The sequence below is a fragment of the Crotalus tigris genome, unplaced genomic scaffold (assembly GCF_016545835.1).
Source record: "Crotalus tigris isolate CLP2741 ecotype Arizona unplaced genomic scaffold, ASM1654583v1 scf7180000022411.5474196:2289641, whole genome shotgun sequence".
Taxonomy (NCBI): domain Eukaryota; kingdom Metazoa; phylum Chordata; class Lepidosauria; order Squamata; family Viperidae; genus Crotalus; species Crotalus tigris.
Genome location: NW_024099112.1, coordinates 1,150,746 through 1,173,374, shown reverse-complemented (window position 1 = coordinate 1,173,374; position 22,629 = coordinate 1,150,746). Strand labels below are relative to the sequence as shown.

At 36.3% G+C, this 22,629-nt stretch overlaps 1 protein-coding gene across 3 annotated transcripts in view; it reads right to left on the bottom strand.

The window, feature by feature from the left end:
• Positions 1-22,629, bottom strand: part of LOC120297028 (fer-1-like protein 4) — a 66,999-nt gene that overhangs the window by 41,172 nt on the left and 3,198 nt on the right. For all 3 annotated transcript variants that reach the window (XM_039319195.1, XM_039319198.1, XM_039319197.1), the window contains exons 2-17: positions 21,502-21,557; positions 20,784-20,872; positions 20,020-20,119; positions 18,189-18,280; positions 17,662-17,703; positions 16,434-16,589; positions 13,624-13,684; positions 12,772-12,903; positions 11,564-11,626; positions 10,902-10,986; positions 9,590-9,749; positions 7,718-7,901; positions 6,279-6,465; positions 4,528-4,898; positions 3,125-3,233; positions 120-318 (exon numbers count right to left, since the gene is read on the bottom strand). In XM_039319195.1, coding sequence (XP_039175129.1) covers positions 120-318; positions 3,125-3,233; positions 4,528-4,898; positions 6,279-6,465; positions 7,718-7,901; positions 9,590-9,749; positions 10,902-10,986; positions 11,564-11,626; positions 12,772-12,903; positions 13,624-13,684; positions 16,434-16,589; positions 17,662-17,703; positions 18,189-18,280; positions 20,020-20,119; positions 20,784-20,872; positions 21,502-21,557 — 2,086 coding nt within the window. The remainder of the gene's footprint in view (positions 1-119; positions 319-3,124; positions 3,234-4,527; positions 4,899-6,278; positions 6,466-7,717; positions 7,902-9,589; positions 9,750-10,901; positions 10,987-11,563; positions 11,627-12,771; positions 12,904-13,623; positions 13,685-16,433; positions 16,590-17,661; positions 17,704-18,188; positions 18,281-20,019; positions 20,120-20,783; positions 20,873-21,501; positions 21,558-22,629) is intronic.

The window sequence follows — 22,629 nt, the reverse complement described above, 5'->3', positions numbered from 1 at the left end:
ATTTTCTGGCCATAAATGAGCACTAAAGTTTATACCTTGGTTTCTTTGCAAATAGAATTAATAGTACAAGTTAATTAAAATATGGAAATTCAAATGACTTAAAACTATTGAGAAATTACCTGTCATATTCAGTGGGTTCTGGTCTTTGGTTCACAGTTACAGACTTATCAAGCAAAATTGTAGTTGGAGGCATGACTTCAACATCCAGCTCTTCATCTGAAAGGGGATCTAGCAAAGGCTGTTTTTCTTCACTCTTTTCTCCCTTCTCACCTTTCACAGATATCTTAGTAGTAACTTCTTCAGTTTTCCCATAGTTCCCTTGAAGTTAAACATGTTTATTCTTTGTTATTGTAGCACATTTAATATGTTTAGTTATATCAGAACTTTTGTTTGATTTGGACATAAAGATAACATTAATCTACAGTTCATAATATCTGTTATCTATCTCATCTGTCTGTCTGTCTGTCTGTCTGTCTATCTATCTCTATGAATTTAAGTAATGTATAAGCTTCCAATTCCATAAACTGGTTTAGGTTATTTCATGAAAATATAAAATTAAAACCATTTAGTTTTTAATAACCTAAAAATCCTAGGTAAAAAAATTAACAATTCCTAAACAATTGAACAATATAAACCCTATTTCAGAAAAGTGAATAACTATTATTTATTTATCTATTTATTTATTTATTTTCAAATATTTATATGCCGCCCAATCCCAAAGGACTCAGGGCGGCGTACAAAGTTAAAACAATGATAAAACAATAAAATAAAACAGTCATACCGCGAGTCCGATCATATCCCGGCCCCCCGGGGACATCAGCCCCAGGCCTGCCGGAACAGGAGAGTTTTAACGGCGTTCTTAAAGGCCGGCAGGGTGGGAGTAGTTCGAACCTCGGGGGGAAGTTGATTCCACCAGGTCGGAGCCACCACAGAAAAGGCCCTTCCCCGAGGGCCCGCCAGCCGACATTGTCTGGCCGATGGGACCTGAAGGAGGCCCAATCTATGGGACCTCACCGGTCTCTGGGAGCTGTGCGGCCGAATGCGGTCCTGTAAGTAACCTGGCCCTATGCCATGAAGGGCTTTAAAGGTGATAACCAACACCTTGAATTGCGTCCGGAGACCCACAGGAAGCCAGTGCAGCTCGCGGAGGATAGATGACATGTGGGCGTACCTTGGCGCGCCCACAATCACTCTCGCGGCTGTGTTCTGAACCAACTGCAGCCTCCGAACGCTCTTCAAGGGTAGCCCCATGTTATTAATATTATATTATCTAGTTATTTTGTAAAAAACCTGAGAGCACAGATAGACTATTAGGAAACTGAAGTCCTGGAGACAGTTTAAGCCTAAGTCCTACAAGCTGTTGTGTCAGATTTCCTCACTCAGACTTGGCAGAAGATACCTGGACACTTGATATGACATGGCTAGAAAAGCATCTTTATTCAATTAGCATGAAGCTACCAACTTCCTCTTTGTTTAAGCACTCCAAAAGAATACCATGATCCATGGTATCAAAAGCTATACAAGTTCTAAGGATATCAACTGATACATTCCATCTCTCTCCTAGCATACATCAGGTTGATGAAGGCCATCTTTAAGCTAAATTTGGTCTAACTTTAGACCAATAATGCATTTCTTCTTTTTTCTAACTCAGACAAGGAAAACTAGCATATTTCCATTTTTTCAGCTGTTTGAAGAGCAATTGTGAGAGACTATTATCTATTGTAAGTCCCCCAATGATAAGGTGACCAACTGTCCTCCTTTAGGGAGGACAATCCTCCTTTTGTGAGTTCTGTCCTCCCTTGAAAAGTGTCCTCCTTTTCGATATTTGAAGACTAATCTGCAGGGCTTTTTTTTCTCATAGAACACTCAGAACGGCGTTCCGGCACCTTTTTTTTGATGATTTTTTTTCAACTTTTGCATGAGCTGTGCTACTCCCCCTATTGGCTTTCAAAAGCCAATAGGAATTGCTTCTGAGCGCTCCAAAACACCTGACCGGCAAACTTGACAGATGTAAATTGTCTGCAGCAAAGGCGAATTGTCAGGAACTTTGCATCCCTCCCTGCTACCCAACTACACTATCTCCTACCTGGAGGAGACTGGAGCGGCAATGCCACAGTAACTTTCTCTTGATCTTCAGCCCTGCAAGGGCAATAATGGCTACGGGTGCAAGAGGCAGGGGCGGCGGGGCTGCTGCAGGTGGGGGTGTGAGGGGCAGCAGTAGGCAGCTGCCCCCGTGCTGTGGGAGCCGTGAGGTCTGCTCTACACAGGGCTGTGCAGGTTGGGCAGTGGTGCTGGCGGGGCGGCTGCAGGTGGGGTGTGTCGATGGCAGGCTGCCCCCCCGGGGCCAGAGCCGGTGCAGCTGGTGCTTTGGGAGCTGTGGGACCCACTCTACACAGCGGGGCAGCTATGGGCAGGGGCGCAGCATGTAAGCATAATTACAATATAAAATGTTATTGTTACAAATGTTTTTTATTATGCATTTATCATATTATAGTGTATTCTGTATTATTGTTGCAATGAATAAAATGTTTCTTTTATTTATGATATTTTTTTCTTCAATTTATTTGTGTCCTCCTTTTCATTGTAAAAAAGTTGGTCACCTTATCAATGAGGAACTCCTTAGCTATTTTATGGTTGTTAATTCTTAGACTTAGACAAACCCACAGCTCAGCTGCAAACTAAACAAGAATAAAAATCTTACTTTCTTAAAGTCAAATAAAGCTATGGACTAATAAAAAGAACTGGAAGCTTTCTTACAGAGCTCAATCTAAATAGAAAAATAATATCATATGACGCTCTTCCCAGCAGATGCAACCTAAGAAAGGTGAAATCTGAATTTCCTGAAGGCAAGGACTTTGACCATGTTCACTGAACGTAATAGTACAGCAGTTCTGGGCCTGTGCATCTGAAGGGCACCAATTTAGAGCAGGCTGTAACAAAGTTGTAGAGTTCTAGTAAAGCAAGGGTCTTCAAACTTGGCTCTTTTATGATTTGTGGACTTCAGCTCACAGAATTCCTCAGCCAGGCATGCTATAGTAAAGGATGGAAGAGAAGAATGCATGGCAGAGGGATGAAAAAGAGAAAATGTTTTACATTAAAAAGAACGGAAGCTTCTGTCACTTACCTATAGAGATTTCAAACTTTACAGGTTTGGTTCCTACTGAAGGATCCATCATAGTCACTTCAAAAAATGATGCAAAGAGAAGAAATTCTTCTTTCACTCCTAGGGCATTCTGAAGAAAAAGTTTTCAGTTTGGTTCTTTATGATAATAGAAAATATTGATTCACAGATTAATTCAAACTGTATTTTTAAATTTAATGTGTTTACAGACACATACACACACACACACATGATGGCATTTAGTCTTGCAGTACTCTAGCATAACATAAACTTGCATCAATATTTGTCTAAAAAGGGTGAGAGCTGAAAGCTGAATTTTGCTTAAAGGAGTAAATACACAATGTGTTGCGTCTAAATATATTGGGATTAGTAGAACACAGATAATAATTCAGATTTTAAAATAAAATAACTTTGAGAATGTTTAAAAGGTAAATGGTGTTTTCTTCCTATTTCATTTTTTCATTCATGCCTTGCCTTCCCTTTTATGCGAGTGGATGCTTTGATCAGGAAAAGCAATGATAATTATTTTAATCCCTTTCATCCCGAAGTTTCTCTATGCTGAATTTCAACTACCTCAAATCACTTTTAATTTCTTCCTTTTATTAAAAAAAAAAATCAGGATGTTGACCATAGTAACACATAGAGACCTTAGCTAAAGGTTAGAAACATTATGTTATAAAAAAAAATCACCTCTATACATAGAAAGGAAATAGCATTAGATAGACAGAAGTCTCTTTATGGGCCTAGCTGTGCAAACTAACTGCCTAGCTTTTATTTTTAAAAGGCTTCACTGGAGCTTTAAACAGAGATTTACAACTAGTTGACTTCTGATCTATTTTATAACCGCTTGCTGGAGTTTTACAAAAAAAATTTTACAACAACATCTTATTGTTGCAAAATATTTGATAGTGTTCAAGTAGAGGGGATAAAAAGGGGAGTTGTTCTTTGTTTTTAATTCACATTTTGTTAATGTCCTTGTCTAGTTTTGTCTATGTTAACTTTTTTTTGTTTTTGATTTTGTACTTTAATATTCTGAGTAAAATAAAAAATTGAAGTAAAAAAAGATCAGTGGCACAAGTCATTAAACAATTACTCCATCTTTAAAAATACGCATAAGTCTTAGGAGGGGAGAATAAGAAATAGATAACACTCTAAAGATTCAGTGACAGATTACAAATTGCCTAATGTTTTTCTCTAAAGAAGGATTTTATCTTGTTAATTTAGATCACAATGTTTATTTATTACAGTTATTTGTATTCATTTCTTTACTATTTAAAGTTTAATATTGTAGGTGTTAAATGGGGGAAATAATGTTTTAGCCATAATTTATTAAACACCAAATATAGAGGAGGCTTCGTATAAGATAATTTCACTTTCCTATGATTCCTGTGATTAAAGAGACTCACCTCTGGGAGAGGATAGAGGTCCTCTACCTCCACAATCACTTCACTTGGTTGTTCAGCCTCCTCAGTGGTACCAAAATCAGCCTGGCTTTGATGATGTTCCTTGACAGAAGTTTTGGACTTCTCTTTGGCCTTTTTGCTCTTCTTCTTCAGCTTGAGTTTGCTTAAGGCCCCTTTAAGAACTTCTGCTGGCTTCTTTTCTGCTGCCTGGATAGTACTGAAAATCTCTACTGTAATGGCCATAAGAAGGCGTCCACGATAGAAGATGCCTTCACCTAGACCTTCATTGAGATCTTTGTGTATATCTCGCAAGGTTGAATTCTGGGATGAACCATATAAATTTATCCAAGTTGGTCCAAAAGTCGGGTTAAAGCCTGGTGGGAAGAAAATATATTTTTGAATATACCAGCATTTGGTTCAGATTTGCACTTTTACAGGACCATTTTGACATGCTTCCTTGGTGATCTTTCATAAGCAGATAGTCCCTGACTTATAACCATTTATTTAATGATGATTCAACATTATGGCCACACTGAAAAAAGTGACTTATGACTGGTCCTTGCATTTATGACCATCACAACATTCCTGATCTCAAATAATCAAAACCCAGGTGCTTGACAATTGACATGTATTTATAATGAAGGTCCTGGAGTCACATGATTGTCATTTCCAACCTTCCCATGAAACTCCCGACAAGCAAAGTCAATGGAGGAAGTCAGATTCACTTAATGACCATGTGATTCATTTAATGACCATAGCAATTCACTTAACTGTAGCTAAAAAGGTCATAGAATTGGGCACAACTCACTTAACTGGCACTTAGCAATGGAAATTCTGGTTCCAATTATGGTCATAAGTTGAGGACTTAAAGAGATATTTGGCATGCTGTTATCACACAGAAATTCAGAGGACTAGTTGTGGCTATATCCCTCAGCCTGGTGTCAACCAGTAGAGGTAGATAATTCCTAGCTATGTCTTACCACACACAGGAGTAGACAGAGATACTGTATATAATAATTTCTCAGCTGAATTATAGTTGAAGAAAAGATGCCCCATCCTTCCAATAATTTTGAAGGCTATATTACTATACTGAATCAAGGATACAATAAGAAAATATAATATAAAACTTTTATAAAACCTCCGTTGCGCATTTATGGCTATATTAGGCATCTATCTCAAACATTCACCGGAAAGATATGTTATGCTGATGTGCAAAAGTGATAAAGCCTGTTTGGTAATGACCCTGTGGAATTCCTATTGACAAACATTGAGTCCCTTTTGTGAACCATTTAAGTAAAACCTTTTGTTTAAAGTTTTCTTCTATTTCATATATAATTAGCCTACACAATATGGGCAAAACAGTCCTACCGAGTATTTTGTACATCTTGTGCCAAGGCTATAACACTTGGTATTGACCCAAATCATTGCTTTTTTGTAAATGTATAAATTAATGTACAAATTAATTTGATAATTAATTTTTAATTAAATTAAATAGATAAACAGGGTAATAGACAAAAGGTAAAGCCATCATCTATCAGCTAGGATGTTCTAAGGAGCTGTAACTCAATAGAAAAATCTCTGCTTTCCAAGCTAAATGTTTGCTGCTTCTATCCTTGACTTCTCCTGGGTTAAGGCTGGAAACAATCTTGCTGATAGCTCCGAGAGACTTCCAATTAGCTAAAGCAGCAGTTCTGATAACAAAGTGCTAGATAGAGCTATGGTCTGATATAAGGCAATGTCTCTGACAAACTCACCATTTCTCCCAGGGTCAGATATTTGTTGCAGATCAATGAAATGTGTAGCAAGGGCAACATCTCCAATGTTTGCATCATCCAGTAGCTGGACTTTTATTTTTCGAACAAGAGGTGGAAACATCTCAATGAATGTTATTTGTTCATTCCAAATTGGTTCTGTAGTGCTACTTTCAACTGATGTTTCTCCCTAAATGAAAGAACATTATAAGAATAGAACCAAAAATCACAGTTGATGATAAAGCAATATTAGAAGAGTGAGGGAGCATGGAATTGTTCAGATTAGCCTTTCCATTCCTTGACCTCATTCAGATGTCTTGAGATTGCAACTGCCTGAATTCCCATCTAGGATAAATGCCCCATTTATCCATCTTTTAAATAAACAATTAGCTCCAAACGTTGTCACCTTTCCTTAAAGGTTCTATGGCCAGGTCTAGATTCTTGTAAATTTAAGTTTAGGGCTTATGCACTAAATCAGAACTATATAAACAAAGTAATTCACATCTGAAAAACATTTTTTCTTAAAGAGTCCTGCACTGTGTTTATGTCCCTATATGCATCTAATTACTATATAGCACAATCAACCATAATTATGTTTATTATTCCTCTTGTTTTCATGAAGTTGCCTTGCTTTGTAATCCATTATAAGTCATTGACTGGCAGTGGTTGGAATGGAAGCATTAAAGGCAGTATAGGAATTGACAATGGAAACAACATTTTTACCTAGCTCAGATGAGGTAAAGTAAAGTAAAGGTAAAGGAGTCCCTATGGATTTTACTCTGCTACTTGTTGCTGACTGTAGGGGGTAGTGCTCATCTCTGTTTCAAGGCCATTGAGCCAGTGCTGACTGAAGACATTTCTGCAATCATGTGAACAGCATGACATCACGGAGCACTGTTACCTTCCCACTGAAGTGATACCTATTTATCTACTCGCAGTTGCACGCTTTCAAACTGCTAGGTTGGCAGGAGCTGGTGCAAGGACGGGAGCTCATCCAATCATGTTGATGCTCAGGTCTTGAAATTGGACTGCTAGCTTTCCCACTTAGAAGTCCAATGTCTTAACCACTGAGCCACCGCACTGCTCTCAGATAAGGACAGATAACTTTTTAACTCAGTAGTAGGAAAAGCCTTACGTCCCCTGTTACACTGTCAGCAAATCCTACATTGGGATTGTATTAATTGCATATTGTAAGACTAAGAGGTTGCGACAAAATGAGGCATTAGGAGAAATTGCCTAAGCATACATTAGGGAAGCTTTGATATTTATTCCACAACCAGCAATTAGAGGAATCCTGACTGGGTCATATTGTTTCCTAAGTTCTTAATGATCTGTTCTTAAGTTCTATGTGATCTATTCAAAAAGCTCAGCACTAAAGTTGAATAGATTGGTCTATTTCATGAATCTTTCAATAATAAAATATGCAGAAAAAAAAGAATTACCTGCTGTCCAGAAAAAGAAATCTGCACATAAGGATCAATGAAGACTTTCTTCTCACTCACGATTTTTGAAAAGCCACCCATGATTCCTGCACTCATACTGGGCAAACCATCTGCCTTGTATATTTTGATGCAGAATTTGGCCCAGGGTCTCTCAGCTGGAACTTTTTTAGGAAGCAATAAGTTCCTGAAAATAAGATATTTGATCAATTAGGAGGGATAAACCTTTGATTAACTAAGGATACAAATAATGGAGAATAAAATCAGAACAACAGTTCATTCCGTCAGTTATCTGCTTTTCAATTAACCAACAAATCTATCTTACTACACAGCAAGCTACACAGCCACCTTTGCCTAATTGCTAAACAAGGTTAGACTCAGTTAGTACTTGGATGAGAGACTACCAAAAAATAACAGAGTTTGAAACTGGACCAGCAAGTTAAAAAAAAAAAAAATGCCCAAAGAAACACATTCTAGAAGAAAAAAAATTCTACATCATTCCATGAAAATAACACGAATATATCCATGAACAAACTTGGGGCCTCTCAAAATATATTTTTTTTGCAAGCAACATATGCCTGATTATTTTTAATATAATACAATCATACAGCGGCTAGGTTGTTAGTAGGGCAATGTTGGAAGAAGGAATCTTTGCCTACTTTGCAAGAATGGTTTCTTAAAGTTTCTTATTTAGCGGAAAAGGCAAAGATTTCGGCTTTCTTGAAAGATCAATCGCAAGAGAAGTACCTTTTAGTATGGAAAAGATGGATAAATTTTATACAATACAAGTATGATATAAAAAAATATTATTTAGCTTTTGAATAATTTATATTTAAAGTTTAAGATATTTCTTAGATATTTTTTCTTTTTTTTCTAATTTTTTTTCTTTCTTCTTCTTTTTCTTGTTTCTTTTCTTTTTCTCTTTCTGTTTTTTAAATATTAGTGTTAAAGTATTTTATGATTTGTTTAATCATTGTAACCAAATTTGTATATGGTTTATTTGTGTTTAAAATTTTTTCCTTTTAAATTTTAATTAAGCCTGTATTCAGCCCTGGAAAGGTTGGGGGAGGGTTGTGGTGGGTTGGGAGGTTTTTCAGAAAAGGAGGCAACTGTATCATCATTCCTTGGATTAGAATGAGGAAAGAAACTAAGAAGTCCACACTGCAGCCAGACTGAGCTGTCTTTCTTACTGTTTCCAACCATTGCTGAAGCTGTGCTTAAAGATTCAAGTCTAATCTGCAGTGAATTGGTGCCCAGTCCAAAATATGGCTACTGCAGAACCCAATTGGTTATTCTTCCTACTTCTTGCCTTCCCCATCCATGCAGAGAAGACAAACTTTGTTTACTAGCCTTGTGTAGGCAAGTGTCTCAATGTCCCCCCCCCCTTTTTTTTTTTTAAGGATTGTTCTATTCTTAATCAAAGCAAAGTAGCTTTACAGAGTTTATAGTATTTTGGATCCTTTGCCTGGTTCAGAAAGGCTTAAAATAGTTTAAGACATAAAACCAGTTTTGACATGGAGCTTCAAAATATGGACTTGGAGTAGGTGGAAGATGACATTATCTATTCTTGCACTCGGGAAATGGTGGGTGGCCTGTACTGATAGTGGGACAAGGAGAAGATCCCAAATGTAAAAGAGGACAGACAACAATTTTAGAGGGAGAAAAAAAGACGAGACCTGAAATTCATTCTGTTTGAATGCTCAAGTCCTTTCCTGTCCTAAACAATAGAATTTATAAATAAAGCAAACTTTCCAAGTTTGTGATTAAGCACTGCACTTCTGGATCTTTTCTTTATCCATAAGAGTAAGAAAACTGTCCTCTTACTACTACTTCATAAGACAATATTCTATACACCTTTCATCACCACAGACTTACTTTTCAATGTCTTCATTCTGACTGCTGGATGAGGTGGGAAAGGAACCCATTACATCCCCCCGAGCCATGACAGAAATGTTGCACTTTACAAAGCCTTTTATTCCTGCTCTGGTGTCCTTTGGGTCATTAATCACAGCCCACTTCTGGTAGAACCTATGGTCTAAATGAATAAAGAGAAAACAATTGAATCACAATTTCTCTGGATCTAGTTTAGATTATTAGGAGTTTGAGTCAGAAGGTTAGATGAGCTATGCTTTTGTTGATGTACTTTTTTTATGACTGGGGTTATTGTTTATCCTTGACTGCCTGATTGGTTATATGTTGTGTGATTTTGTCTTTTTAATCCCTATACACTACCCAGAGCTACTAGTATGGGATGGGTAGCCACATAATTCATATAAATATATAAACAAACTGTAATGCCTACAAATTCTAAATCTAGACTATCAGTGTCTTGAGCAAAGGACCCAGAAGAAAACTAAAACTGATGGATTGACATAATACTTAGCAAGCATAGGTCAGTTATTCCTTCCCAGAAATTAGCAGAGCTCTTCAGATTGCTTATAAAGAAAGCTATAACACGGAACACATAAACTTTTACTGAAATATTGCCATGAGCATCATATGGCTCCAATCCCAACCTGGCATTGATCTAATATATTGAAAAATTTTGGGAGTACTAATCTCAAATGACACCATATTTTAGAAGATAGACAATTAGGCAATGTGCAGTACCAAGTGATCAGGATATGGGCAGGATGTGTAAGGGAAACAAATTAATTGCTAATATATTTTAGTGCCAGCTGGGTAAATTTCACAAACATGATTTGATCAACCTCATACAGCAAAAAGTCTTCAACCAGCCCTGAAAATATTGGCCAGATTTAAGGACCCAATTCAATTTTTCTCAGCTAAGAATCTTGATCATGGACCTTCTTGAAGGGACCAAGTACTGGGAGAACTCCTTTTTTAATTTTCATTTTTAGACATTGGTTGGAAGTGATTGATACTTTTCAGAAACAAATCCTTTTCAAACAGATTGATTAACTTTTGATCAACCCACAATGAAAGGCTAGAACACGTTATGACAAGAGTGTCAAACTGCCGGCCCGTGGGCCAGATGCATCATAGCAAAACTGCGCTCACCCCATTGCTGGCAATGGCAAAAAAGTTGCGATACAGCATGACACGTCATGTGACATTGCAAGTTTGACAACTCCGCGTTATGGACTCAAAGCAGGTAATTCAAAGCAATGGCAAAAGAGAACTAAGAAGCAACTTTTAGCATGATAGCAGCCTCATGGTACAGTACCTGGCTGATTGTATACAGTCTCAAGATCTATCTTGAAAGTGCCTATGAGAGTGCCCAGGAAAGGAATCTTCTTTGAATGGAAGACCTGTACATGAATATAAAGGTATTTCTCAGTTCTAAGTCATATGGCAGATAAGCCATATGTGCCACAGAAGCCAACTATTGCCAAGAAAAGCCTAGCATTTTGCTTGAGAATGGGGAGGATACTGAACAGTTGATAACTGGGTTTAAAACAAGTAGCAATTATAGCCCAGTTAAATGGTATTAATAAATTGAAACAAGTTTCACAAATTAGTTTCTACAAGACAATAAGTCAAAGTTCTTTTTCTCAGAAACATCACTTGCCAAGTATTTCTTTTCATAATTGCATGTTTAATTGAATTAGTTTATAAACTAGATAATGTCAAACATCTGAATAATAATACATTTCTTGTAAGAGAAACACACAAAGTAAAGGTTATACATCTCTAATGGCTGCCTATGTGATAAAATATGATATGATTAGCTCTCATAGATCTGTGACAAAGAATAGCTGCAACATTAGAAGAATAAATGAGAAACTGTATTTTTACTTTATTGCTCACTTCATAATATGATGTAAGGCCATTGGTCATTTACCCTCATCTCACTTCTACCCTATAACTAGTAGCTAGTATACTTACAGAAATCTCTATCAGTCTGTGGAATAGAATATCTCTTGGTTCATGAAAATCAAAAATAAAATACTGGAAGAAAAAGGAAAAAATATAAATATTACATTTCGTGTAAAAATTAAGTTCTACCTTATGCCAAGCATCATATATAATAATATGCAGAATGTTTTCAACAAGAAGCTATGTAAGAAAAGAGCTTCCTTACAGGTCCCAATATTTCTAAATGGAAGATCCTTTTCTATAGGACTTTAAAATTAATTTATATATTTAACAAGGCCAAAAGATACTGCAGATCATCCCAGGGTATAGAATGTGCTTTTAGATGAAAACAGACTCTGACTAATTGTTAGGAAACCTGCCTAAAAGTAAGAGTCCTTGGAGATTGGAATCTATTTCTGAAATAGATTAGGTACTCTTGTCTATCAGATGTGTTCAAACAGATCTTCCTTTGCCATCTTTTAGGGATATTTTAAATAGGGTTCCTGAATCAAGCAAGGAGTTGAGTTGAGATTTAATGGTTTAAATCAGCAGTTTTCAGTGGAGTGATATGCCTCTTCGAGGGGGGGCTGCCTTATTTCTAGGAAGCTTTACGCTACTGCATTTCATGTCTCTAAGAATTTTCTGTGCTACTACACAAATATGTTTGCAGGGAATTGTTTTGTTAGCTACTATAACTTTTATATATAGTCTATCTATCTATCTATCTATCTATCTATTATCTTAGTTATAGTTATATTATCTGATAGATTAATAAACAGTGCATATGGTAAAACACATTTTTTCAACAGGGAGATCAAAGAGGTAAATGAGGGTCAGAAGAGGATTATGAGCAAGAAAAGATTGACGAGCCCTGGCCTAACAGTCCTTCAAACTTTATAATTCTATATATCGCTCATGTACACAAGATATTTGCCTCATATACTATGATAAACTATAATTTTATTTATTAATCTACTGTGTCTTCAAATTGCTTAATAACACAAGTACTTAAGTTACGTATGTACACAAGTACATCTGACTACAATACATAGAACAGTTTGTACATGGTTTTCATGTCAATCTGGTAAGTTTCATAATATGTTAAAGAACTGTATCAAAAATGAACTCTAAAGCTAAAACAAGCTTGTGGTAAGCAGTTGGCTATATAACTGTGCTCACATGCATTAGATTGACAAGTCTGAGAATAGAATTATGTACGCTTTCTTCTAGTTGCATACCTCATTGTAAAAAGGACAGTTGGTGGATTTCTGTGTTGCTGTGTGTCTTTTCTCACCTCCAATTTTCACTACCACAAAAGGGTCAATATTAACTCCAACCAACTTCTGAGCTTCAATGATGTTGATGCCAATCTAGGGAGACAATATATTTCCTAGAATCAGTCTAGATATATCAGTATAAAGTGAGAGGAATTAAATCAATTACTTGTTGATTTGTAAAAATCAATCAATGTTTCCTTTACTTTCCTTTTACATTTGCTGGAATGATTGCTCAATCATTAATGGAAGTTATAAACAAATACATGGTTTCCAAAATCAGGTAAGAAATATGAGTTATATAGAGCATTCTTTTGAATGATTTATTGGCAGAGATTCCAAGAGGTCAACTATTCATATGTGTCTGTCAGGCTTTCTGTCCACCTGATTTTAATTCTTCAATAAAAAATGCTATATTCAATAAATAAAACAAAAATACTACTAAGCTTTAGTGTCCTCTTTATTGACAAGCATGGCTCTAGATTGCACAATCTTCTTTCGTAAAAAACAGCCCTGTGCATTCTTTGCATGTCTGCTATACTTGGCAGAAAAAAAGACAAGATAAACTGGGCTAACAAGGGACATCATTGAGGACTACAGGAAGAGCAAGAAGCAAATTTGCCTTCTGGTAACTGGGTTATTTACTGTATAACCTGCTATGCCCATCAGAGCAACTATTGTGAAGTAGGGACACTTCCATCCAAGATAGCCATTTTATGTGAATGCCAGAGCTTCCTCTCATAATTTCAAATGCACCCCACTGGTTCAAAATGGCTAGAAATTCAAAATTCACAGTAAAAGTGTCAAATACATTACCTGGAAGTTCTGTGGTCTAGGAGATGCACAGGGATCCCACTTGGAGAAAACCCTAGAACGGCTAAAATGAAACATCCAACATTAATTACTATCTTATCTGTCATTTTATTTGAACTGTTATTTTTGTTTTGGAATGCAGAGTGCATTGGAATAAAAAGATAAAAATAATGAATAAATAGCTACATACTCAAATCTATAAATGCAGACATTTCCCCAATATTACAACTTGTGAAAGTCTATTGAAGAACTAAATTAATTTCATTAATTATGCTCAAAACACATTTATTTATTTGTTTCAGCAGGATAATGACAGTAAATCAACATTTAATTTTAAATGTAATCAGATGCTTTTACTTTAAAAAAAAGATGGTATTTAAATTTAATTTTACATTTCCATTAATATATGTAACAGTGCTATTACATTCAAACTACATGATGTGTCAAAACACTGCATTCTAGTAGCTAAAACCATGAGTGTAGTTTTGTTCAAACACAAGCTCATTGAGTAATCTGCCCAGAGCAGATTAATTTTATAGGATAAAATTAATGTGATAATGGTGATAATGTATGTTGGTGTAATCAACTAAATAGAAATTGCTTTAGGTGTTACTGATGTTTTAGTTTCATGTGTACAATGGTACTTTGGTACTCAATTGCTTTGAAACTCATCAAAGTTGGTACTCAAAGCATTTTGGCACAAAAAAATTGTTCCAGTAATCATCATTTGGTACTCAACACACAAGCTAGAATTTGTCAGTGTCAGCTGCCTGGTGACTCACTACATTATTCCCTATGGGAAAAATTTGTTTGGTATTCATCATTTTTGGTACTCATCAAGCCTCTTGAAACCAATTAATGGGAGTACCAAGGTACCACTGTACTGCGCTTAGATATATGCACATACTAAATAAAAAAATCCTTATGCTGGAAAGAACATTGAAAACTGCTTTGAAACTTCAAGGATTTTAGCAACATACAAGTCTAAGTAAGTAAATAAATATATCTACTACCATTTCTGCTTGTGATAATGCCATGATTACTTGTGACTATTTTTCTGAAAACTGAAAAGGCATCTTTATACCTGATCTGCAGCAACAGATTGTCACTACATGTTGTTGGTTAACAATTTTCCAAACCTCTCTCCTTAATTTTTTGTTATTATTAATGTTGAAATTACTAATATTGTGACATGTATATATAATTGTTCAGATCATTAATATCTTAAAATAAAACATTTTTACAATAAGTTCTGTCAGGTACTGCTAGTTAATGCTAATGCTAATTTACAAATAGCAAGCAGAATATTTGTAGCAAATGTTTGAACAATCATAACTTTGGCCAAAGAAAAAATTAAGGAAGCAGTAGACAAACTGTGACCCATTGGGTCATCCTTTCAGGGATATTTCCATTCCTAAACAGAAAAAAAGAATGATTACAGGCAGGCAAAGAAGGGAAGATCAGAAATCATTCTCTTTGGCTGATCCACAAAACTGTCTGCCACTTTGCTAAGGAGAGAGGGAACAAGGAGAACCATGGATGGCAAAGAAAATTGCACCTCTACACCCCATCCCTGTATGTCCCCAAGGGCCCACCGGCTCTACGGAGGAAGAAGCCTCACCTGTTGACCTCCAGTACCCCACAGCCAGGCCTATTTTACAAGGACAAATCCAAGTGGCTCCCTCATCCTTTCCTTGCTGCCCATTGCCATTAAGGGATTTCACCTTGGTTCCAAAGCAATCTATTGTCACTTGCCTGCCAGACCTTGCTATTGGTTGGTTGGGTGCAGGAGGCCAGAGGGAGGCAGGAAAGAGGGTAGGTTTCTGGGAAGAGCAGGCAAAAGGTGTAGTGGCAGTGAAGCAGACACAACCTCCCAAAATTTCATTCCCATGGAAATCATGGGTCCCAGCATTTTGTAAGTTACTCCATTTAAGTTACTTTGGTTCAATAATTGTTGTCATACACCTTCCAATCTTGCCCAATTGAAGGTTAAGAACAGACACAAGAGTTTTAGTATTGCACAGATATAAATGCTAATAATAAACCCAAATGATGCACACATGCTATTTTGGAAAGGAATGTTTGGCTAAGTATTAGCCTTCTCCTTTCTGGTACCCTCTAGCCACTTTTGAACTAAACATGCTAGCTGTCTTCCAGAGCTTTTCTCCAGCCCTAAAGGAGGCAGAATTGTCTAACCACATACTGTTGTATTGGTATCTTTGCTGATGAGTCTTCTACCCCAGTAATGAGGCCGAGGAGCAGGGCTCTCCTGACAGATATAATGTGGAGAAGCTATGAAAACCAAGTGTTGGTTTCTCTTGTTTTTGTTTACCTATCCGCCCCCATGACATCCTCTGGTAGGCAATCACCTACCAAGCACTTCCTTTAATGTACAATGTCTGGAGAGAAGACAACTTTTAACAGATGGCAGTAAAGCACTATAGAGCGGTATATAAGTCTAAATGTTATTGCTACTGCCAGGGCTTTTTTTCTCATAGAACGCCCAGAACGGAGTTCCGGCACCTTTTTTGGATGGAACCTTGTAGGGTAGGCAAGGCGGGTTATATGACGTGTGTGAGTTCCGGCACCTTTTTTTTTTTTTTTTTTAGAAAAAAAAGCACTGGCTACTGCTATATGTACCATCTCTTGAACTCCTGGATGGAAGATGGAATAAGAAATAAAGAAATCTTTGCACCACAGTTAGAGCAGCTTTAGGATTCTTGATATTGCAGTTTATCTGGAATGTATCAGGTTGAAGTCTGTTTTCTTCTAAGAAGAAATTGAAGCACTACCTACTCATGGTTGAAAAGTACCTCTTTACAGAACTGAAGACAATCCCAGAGAACTCCATATCAGATACATCGTAGTAATCGTCTTCTTCATCATCCGTTTCCAGACCTTTGACAAGCTTCCTGCCCAGCACTGCAGCCTTCCTATCCAGGTCAGCGGCTCGTTTTGCATCAGCCACCCTATAGCCACACCAGAAGTTAAGAATTACAAGGCTGGCATGCTCATAATAATTCTTTTATCTCCAGAGGCAATGTATACAATTTGAGATGAAAAACATTACATACCATTTTCCTTTACTCCCTTGTTACTGTATTTTTATTAGTGCTATTTCTACTACTACTACTGGTTTAATCTTTATAAGATGAATCACTTACTTAGGAAAACAGCACATTTAATTCTTTACTAAGTAATAATAATGCACATAATTGTCTCTGAAACTTTGATTTCAGTGAACTAGATTAAATTATAAAGACATTGTAGGAGTACTGAAAGGAGGCGAACAAGGCATGAGTGCCATCCCAGTCCAGGAAAGCGTGCAGTTGATGCATAACACAAAGTTGTGTTAAGGCTGTCCTAGCCACGGCTGCCACAAGAACTACAAGTCCAGGAGGACTTCCAAATTGGCCATTAGTTCTGTTTGAGTTTGTACCAGCTCATGAAGAACTAAAGATAGACAGTCCCCAGTACCAGAGGACCTTAATATCCAAAGCCACTCAATCTTGCTAAGGTTGAGTTGAAGCCTATTCTCATTCGGGGTGGAGATATAAAGCTGGGTATCACACTTACCATTAGATGACCTCACTCAGTTGCTTTATACGGAAAGCCTCCACCATTACCGCCCCACACTATCCTGTATTTTGTAAATCATAAGCACTACTGAGTTGATCACTGAGATTTACTTGAAATATGAGTACAAAGCAGACTAATATTACATGTATGCAGTACTACAATTTGAGAGGCAGTTTGGTGTACCATTTAAAGCACCAGGTAAGGAACTGAAGACCATGCATTCTAGTCTCACCTTAACCATAAAGCTAGCGGCATGACCTTGGGCCAATTAATTTGCGCTCAACAAATCATTTCCAAAAAGCTTGCTAAGGAGGCAAAAGTTACTCAAAAGCACAAAAGGGGGGGGGGAACACAACTTGAAATATTGCACTATCACATGGATTGTATACACTTCCATACATTTATTGCAGCAGCAATATACAGTATCAGACTAGTAGCATCTATATAGAATATGCTACTTACTCTAACTCTTCAAATCCTGGGTTGCGAATTATAATCTCAGAGCTGTAATAAAGGAAAATAAAACATGAGTAGTACAAAGCAAACAAATGTTGGCTGTTCAAATTAATTACTAATATAACTTTTAAAAAAAACCTTTCCCCTACAAATCATCCAGTTTGGGAATTAAAGTTCTATATAGTAGTCAGCTGTAATTTTACATCTCCCAGTTCACTCAGTCTAATTTAAAACACAACCAAAATTGACCTGAGTTTTTGGCTATTTGCAAATACACCTGGATCCATCTTGAAAGCTATGTGGCAATTGTTATATTTGGTTGGATTTGCCAGTAACAAATCTATCTTATTTTTTATTTGTCACACTTTCTTTATCAGACTGTGGGACTATATCTTAATTTCAGCAGTTCTATGACTTTCTGATTAGAAAGCTATTTAGGTGTGGGATAGATTTTTTTAGTTTAAAAAAACAATACTATTATCATTTGGAATATTAAAAATGAATATATTGTGTTTTAGTACAGATTCCAGTACCTGTCTTTCATGTGGTAGACAAAATCTTCCTCAACCCATGTCCCTGCAGCACCATCCGGAGGTTGATATCTCAAATCCAATTCAATATATATCTACAGAAAAAAAGTAAAATTTAAGAAAAACTATTATAACTCCCAAATATTTGGAGGATTTTTTGTTTTTTTCATCTTAAAAAAAACCAAACCAAAACAAGGACATTTCTCTACAAAAAAGACCCACCCATAGCTACTGCCCAGCTACAGGACTGAATGCATTTGTCTAATAATTTGCAAAAGCAGTCTCCTGCTTGCTAGCTAGCTAGCTAAGGGAATCATTGAGTGGTAAAACTGAGTTCCAAAACAATTACCAAATATTTCATTATTTAGCCACTTCTCTTTGTAAATGAATACAATTTCACCAAGATTATCTGTGAAGTTCTTTAAATTCTTCTAAGCCCATGCTTGTGTCATCCAGCTATCTTTGCATTTTGTTGCCCTCTTTTTCAATTGTGTTTGATTTTTTCCAAGTTCCAATAATTCTTCTCTTAATATTATATATTCAAAACTTTAAACTTTAAGCTTTATTATTAATGTTTCTGATGAATAATTTAGGTTTATTTAATCTTGTATGAATTATGTGTTCTTCTTTGCAGTCCAAAATATTACCATTAATTGTCTCCAATACCCACAATTTAAAGACATTTATTTTTCTTCACTCAACTTCACTTCAAATTCTTTTTTGCTTGTTGCCATAATCTTTATTTGTTTGTTTGTTTGTTTTAATATTGTACAGCAGACCGGATTTCAACACCCTTCTTTCAACCAAGTAATTACTCAAAACTTTCACACCCTCAGCTATCAAAGTAATATAATTAGCACATCTGAGATGCAATTTTTATTTCTTTTAACCCAGCGTTCCACATGATATATTTTGCATATAAGATAAATAGGATGGTAGTATACAACTTTGGCACATGCCTTTCTCAATTTTGAACCATTTAATTATACCATATCTCATTTTAATTCCAACTCCCTTTAATTGTTAACCTTACTTTGTTTGCATTATTTATTTAGACTCTGCCTCAAAAGTTTCATGATTATATAATATCAGCATGCATGTAAAATATGTTAACTATTATCCCATGCTGGAAGTTTTAGGAACTGGCTTTGTCAATTAGCATGGGGGAGTCTAAAAGTATGGTGCAGGCCTGGGAATGGCTGGTGATCTAAGGATATTTCTGCTGTCTTGTTAACCAATTAGCTCTGAATTTTGATTTAGTTTTACTTGTAAGTTTTAACTTTTTAGCTCTGTTTTTCCAGCTCTGTTTTATTTATTTATTGTTTGTTTGTTTATTCAATTGCTATAATCACCCTACTCAGCCAAGTGACTCTGGATGGCTTACAATTCTAAAACATTCTTCAACAATTCAACAAAACAACTCCTAGGAACTGCAGTGACTGTCTGAAGGCTTCCAGGTTTAATCTAAGTTGCTGGCCACCACATGTCAGGCTCTTTGTGGCCTTAAGGTCCTTTTTATCTTCTAGTCCAGGTAGATTCTGCCTGGCCAGACTTCAACATGGAGAGAGGAGTGCCCACAAGACAGAAAAAATATGTTGAAAAATGTATTTCATGCAACCTGAAGCCTGGGGAGGGAGGAGGGGGGGGTTTCTAAGGGTGGCCAGGAACTGGAGTTGGCGATGAATTATTGTGTGATGATTGCAGATATGTTCAGCAACAGAAAATTACTGAAATGTTTCTGTGATAGTGTGCTGTGTGTCAAAAGGCCGATTTGAGATGCTTGTGTCATATCACTGTGCATTTTAAATGCTATAATATTAATCAAATTACTTACCCCAGTAATGCTATGGTTTTTATCAACAAGAGCCTCTCTGATGTTCAGTCGTCCAGACATTACCAACTGCTGAAGGCTGATAACTAAGGTGCCAAGTAATCTACAAAAAAGAAAACCAAGATAAAAGGCAAAAAAGTTTAACAGTTTAATTTAAAAAGTTTAAATTGTAAGCATATAAAGATGTTCTGGTAGATTCAGGAATGATGTTACATAAAAATAAATCATAAATCAGCAAGAAAGCTGCCCTTGGGTTTCGGAGAGCAATTATGTGCTGTGACTATATCAGACAAGAGACCATGAAGGTATTTCTATCAGAACCAAAGCAATTAAGCCTTCTGCTTCTGCCCCACCCTTCCTCCAAACTCTTTGCTCTTTCCCATCTTTCTCTTTTGATCTGGTTTGAACCAAGCAAATCTTATTATGGGGTAGCAACATATGTAAATACAGATTATGTTGAAATAGTAGTAGTCCTTTGTTTCTCTTTTATACATAACAAATCCTTAAAAACATAATTTTTTATGTCGTCCACTGGAAAATGTCATCTGGAAGAAGAAAAGTTAAGCATAAAAACATTAAATGGGAGAAACTCGAGCAGTTGGTTATTTTACAATTACTTGACTGATCTCTCAGAGATACAACAGGGAAAAGTGTATCTACTAAAAAATGGGATGTATTTTTGGTATAGCATGAATGAATTATTCAGGTTCAAGCGACTGTAAAATGAAATGTAGCAGAAAGATTTTCCAAGGGAGTTAGGAACCTACCTGTTACTGAATACTTTACTGCAGTTGTAAACTTTAACTATCAACATTTCTTCCATAATGAACTTTCCATAATGTGGCCAGCGAAAGAGCTAAAACATGAAATAATGCCAAAATTAATACCCAAGGTTTCTGAAAAGTCCCCTTTCCATCTGTTCATGTCCAATCTCAACAGATGACAGAAAATGTGGGAGTTTATGTCATAATACAATTCATTTATCTTTCTAATTACAGAATTTTGAGGCAACCTCACATTGGATTGTGGATATTTAGGTTTTCCAGATGCTGATGGAACACCCATCAACCCCCACCATCATCATGCTGCCAAGAGTTTTTGAGATTTGTAATTCAACAGCAAGTTGCAAGATCATAAGCTGTATTCGCCCACAATGAGACGTGGTTTGTAGTATTTATCTGTATTCAGTGATCACTACTTTTCCCAATCTGGTGTACTTCAGATTCACTGAAGCTATAGCATGGTCTTTGAACTATACTGACTTACAATAATTGAGAAATTATGCAAGAACATAGTTTAACAAACTCTTTTTCAACAGTTTTTGATTTTTCAGTTAATAATACAACCCTGCTTTCACCAGATTGTAGTACTTCCTACTCTGGAGAAACCTGGGCAGTGTAATGCAAAGATACTCTTCCCACGCACACCAATGAACTTACTATGATTCAAAATTAAGTCTTCCTGTTGAGTGTGATACTTCCTTACCTCTCCAAAGATTGCTTCCTGGCCACAGCGTATCTTCTTTGTTTTCTGGGTAAATCCTTGGAGGGGAGGAATACAAACTTTGTCAAACATATGAAACCCTGGGTATGAATTTTCTTTGAAGGAGCGTACCAGAAAAGAAAGCCATATTCAAAAATCTGGATTTTTTTTATAGCCAGATGTTATCCAACGGGACTCAAATGCACTTTGGAGATTGCACAGTGCAGTGTGTTGGCTTTAGGAGCTATCCAGGTCTTCATGTTCAATCATTGCAGGAAGGGATATATAGAATCTATCAGAATAATATATATGTTCTACCTTTCTTTAAGCTCTCAGAACAGAGAAATACAGATGCCCTCATGTATGGATTTTACGTAATTTCTACCACCACTCGATGACAACTACTTATCTGAAGATTGTAGTATTTTTTCTTTCTTTCATTCCATTGCCTTTATTTATAGACTCCAAAATAATATGTATGCTTTTTCTCTTTTATCCACCAAACAGCAGCATGAGAGAGATTCATTTGAGCAGTGAAAAATCATCTACAGATATATTGCAAACATTGTGGACAATGAGCATTTGAAAGTGAATTTTCCTGACATAAACTTAGCTCTCATTTACCCAGTTTGGTGCCTCCAATTTGTTATAGTGTAGCTCTCAAACAAAATGTTCATGAAGGAATTCAGGTTTGGGGAAATTAAACTATTATACCACATTGCAGAAAATAGAACGTGCCTCTGTGCAATATCTGTTGTGTTCAAAATACACATACAGAAATCAACAAAAGTCTCATCTTTTCCAATTCATTATCTTAGGAACGTAAGAGGAAAAAACAAAATGGAGAGAGAAATGATGCATTGAGAGATGAGATAAGTGACTGTATGCTTGATATAAACTAGGGCTGCATAACTTTTCAGGATGAAGTATGCTTAAGGTCACATTCTAAAACAAGTAATGGCTGGTCAAGACAACATATACATTAAGTTCATTTTACACTATTTATATTACATTAAGTATAGCTAATATTATTTTTCAGTTGGATATTTAATAGTTTACTCCTAATTTATATTAAACCAGTTTTGGTAGTAACTTTTGCATGTTTCTCAAGTTTTCATGCAATCTGACACC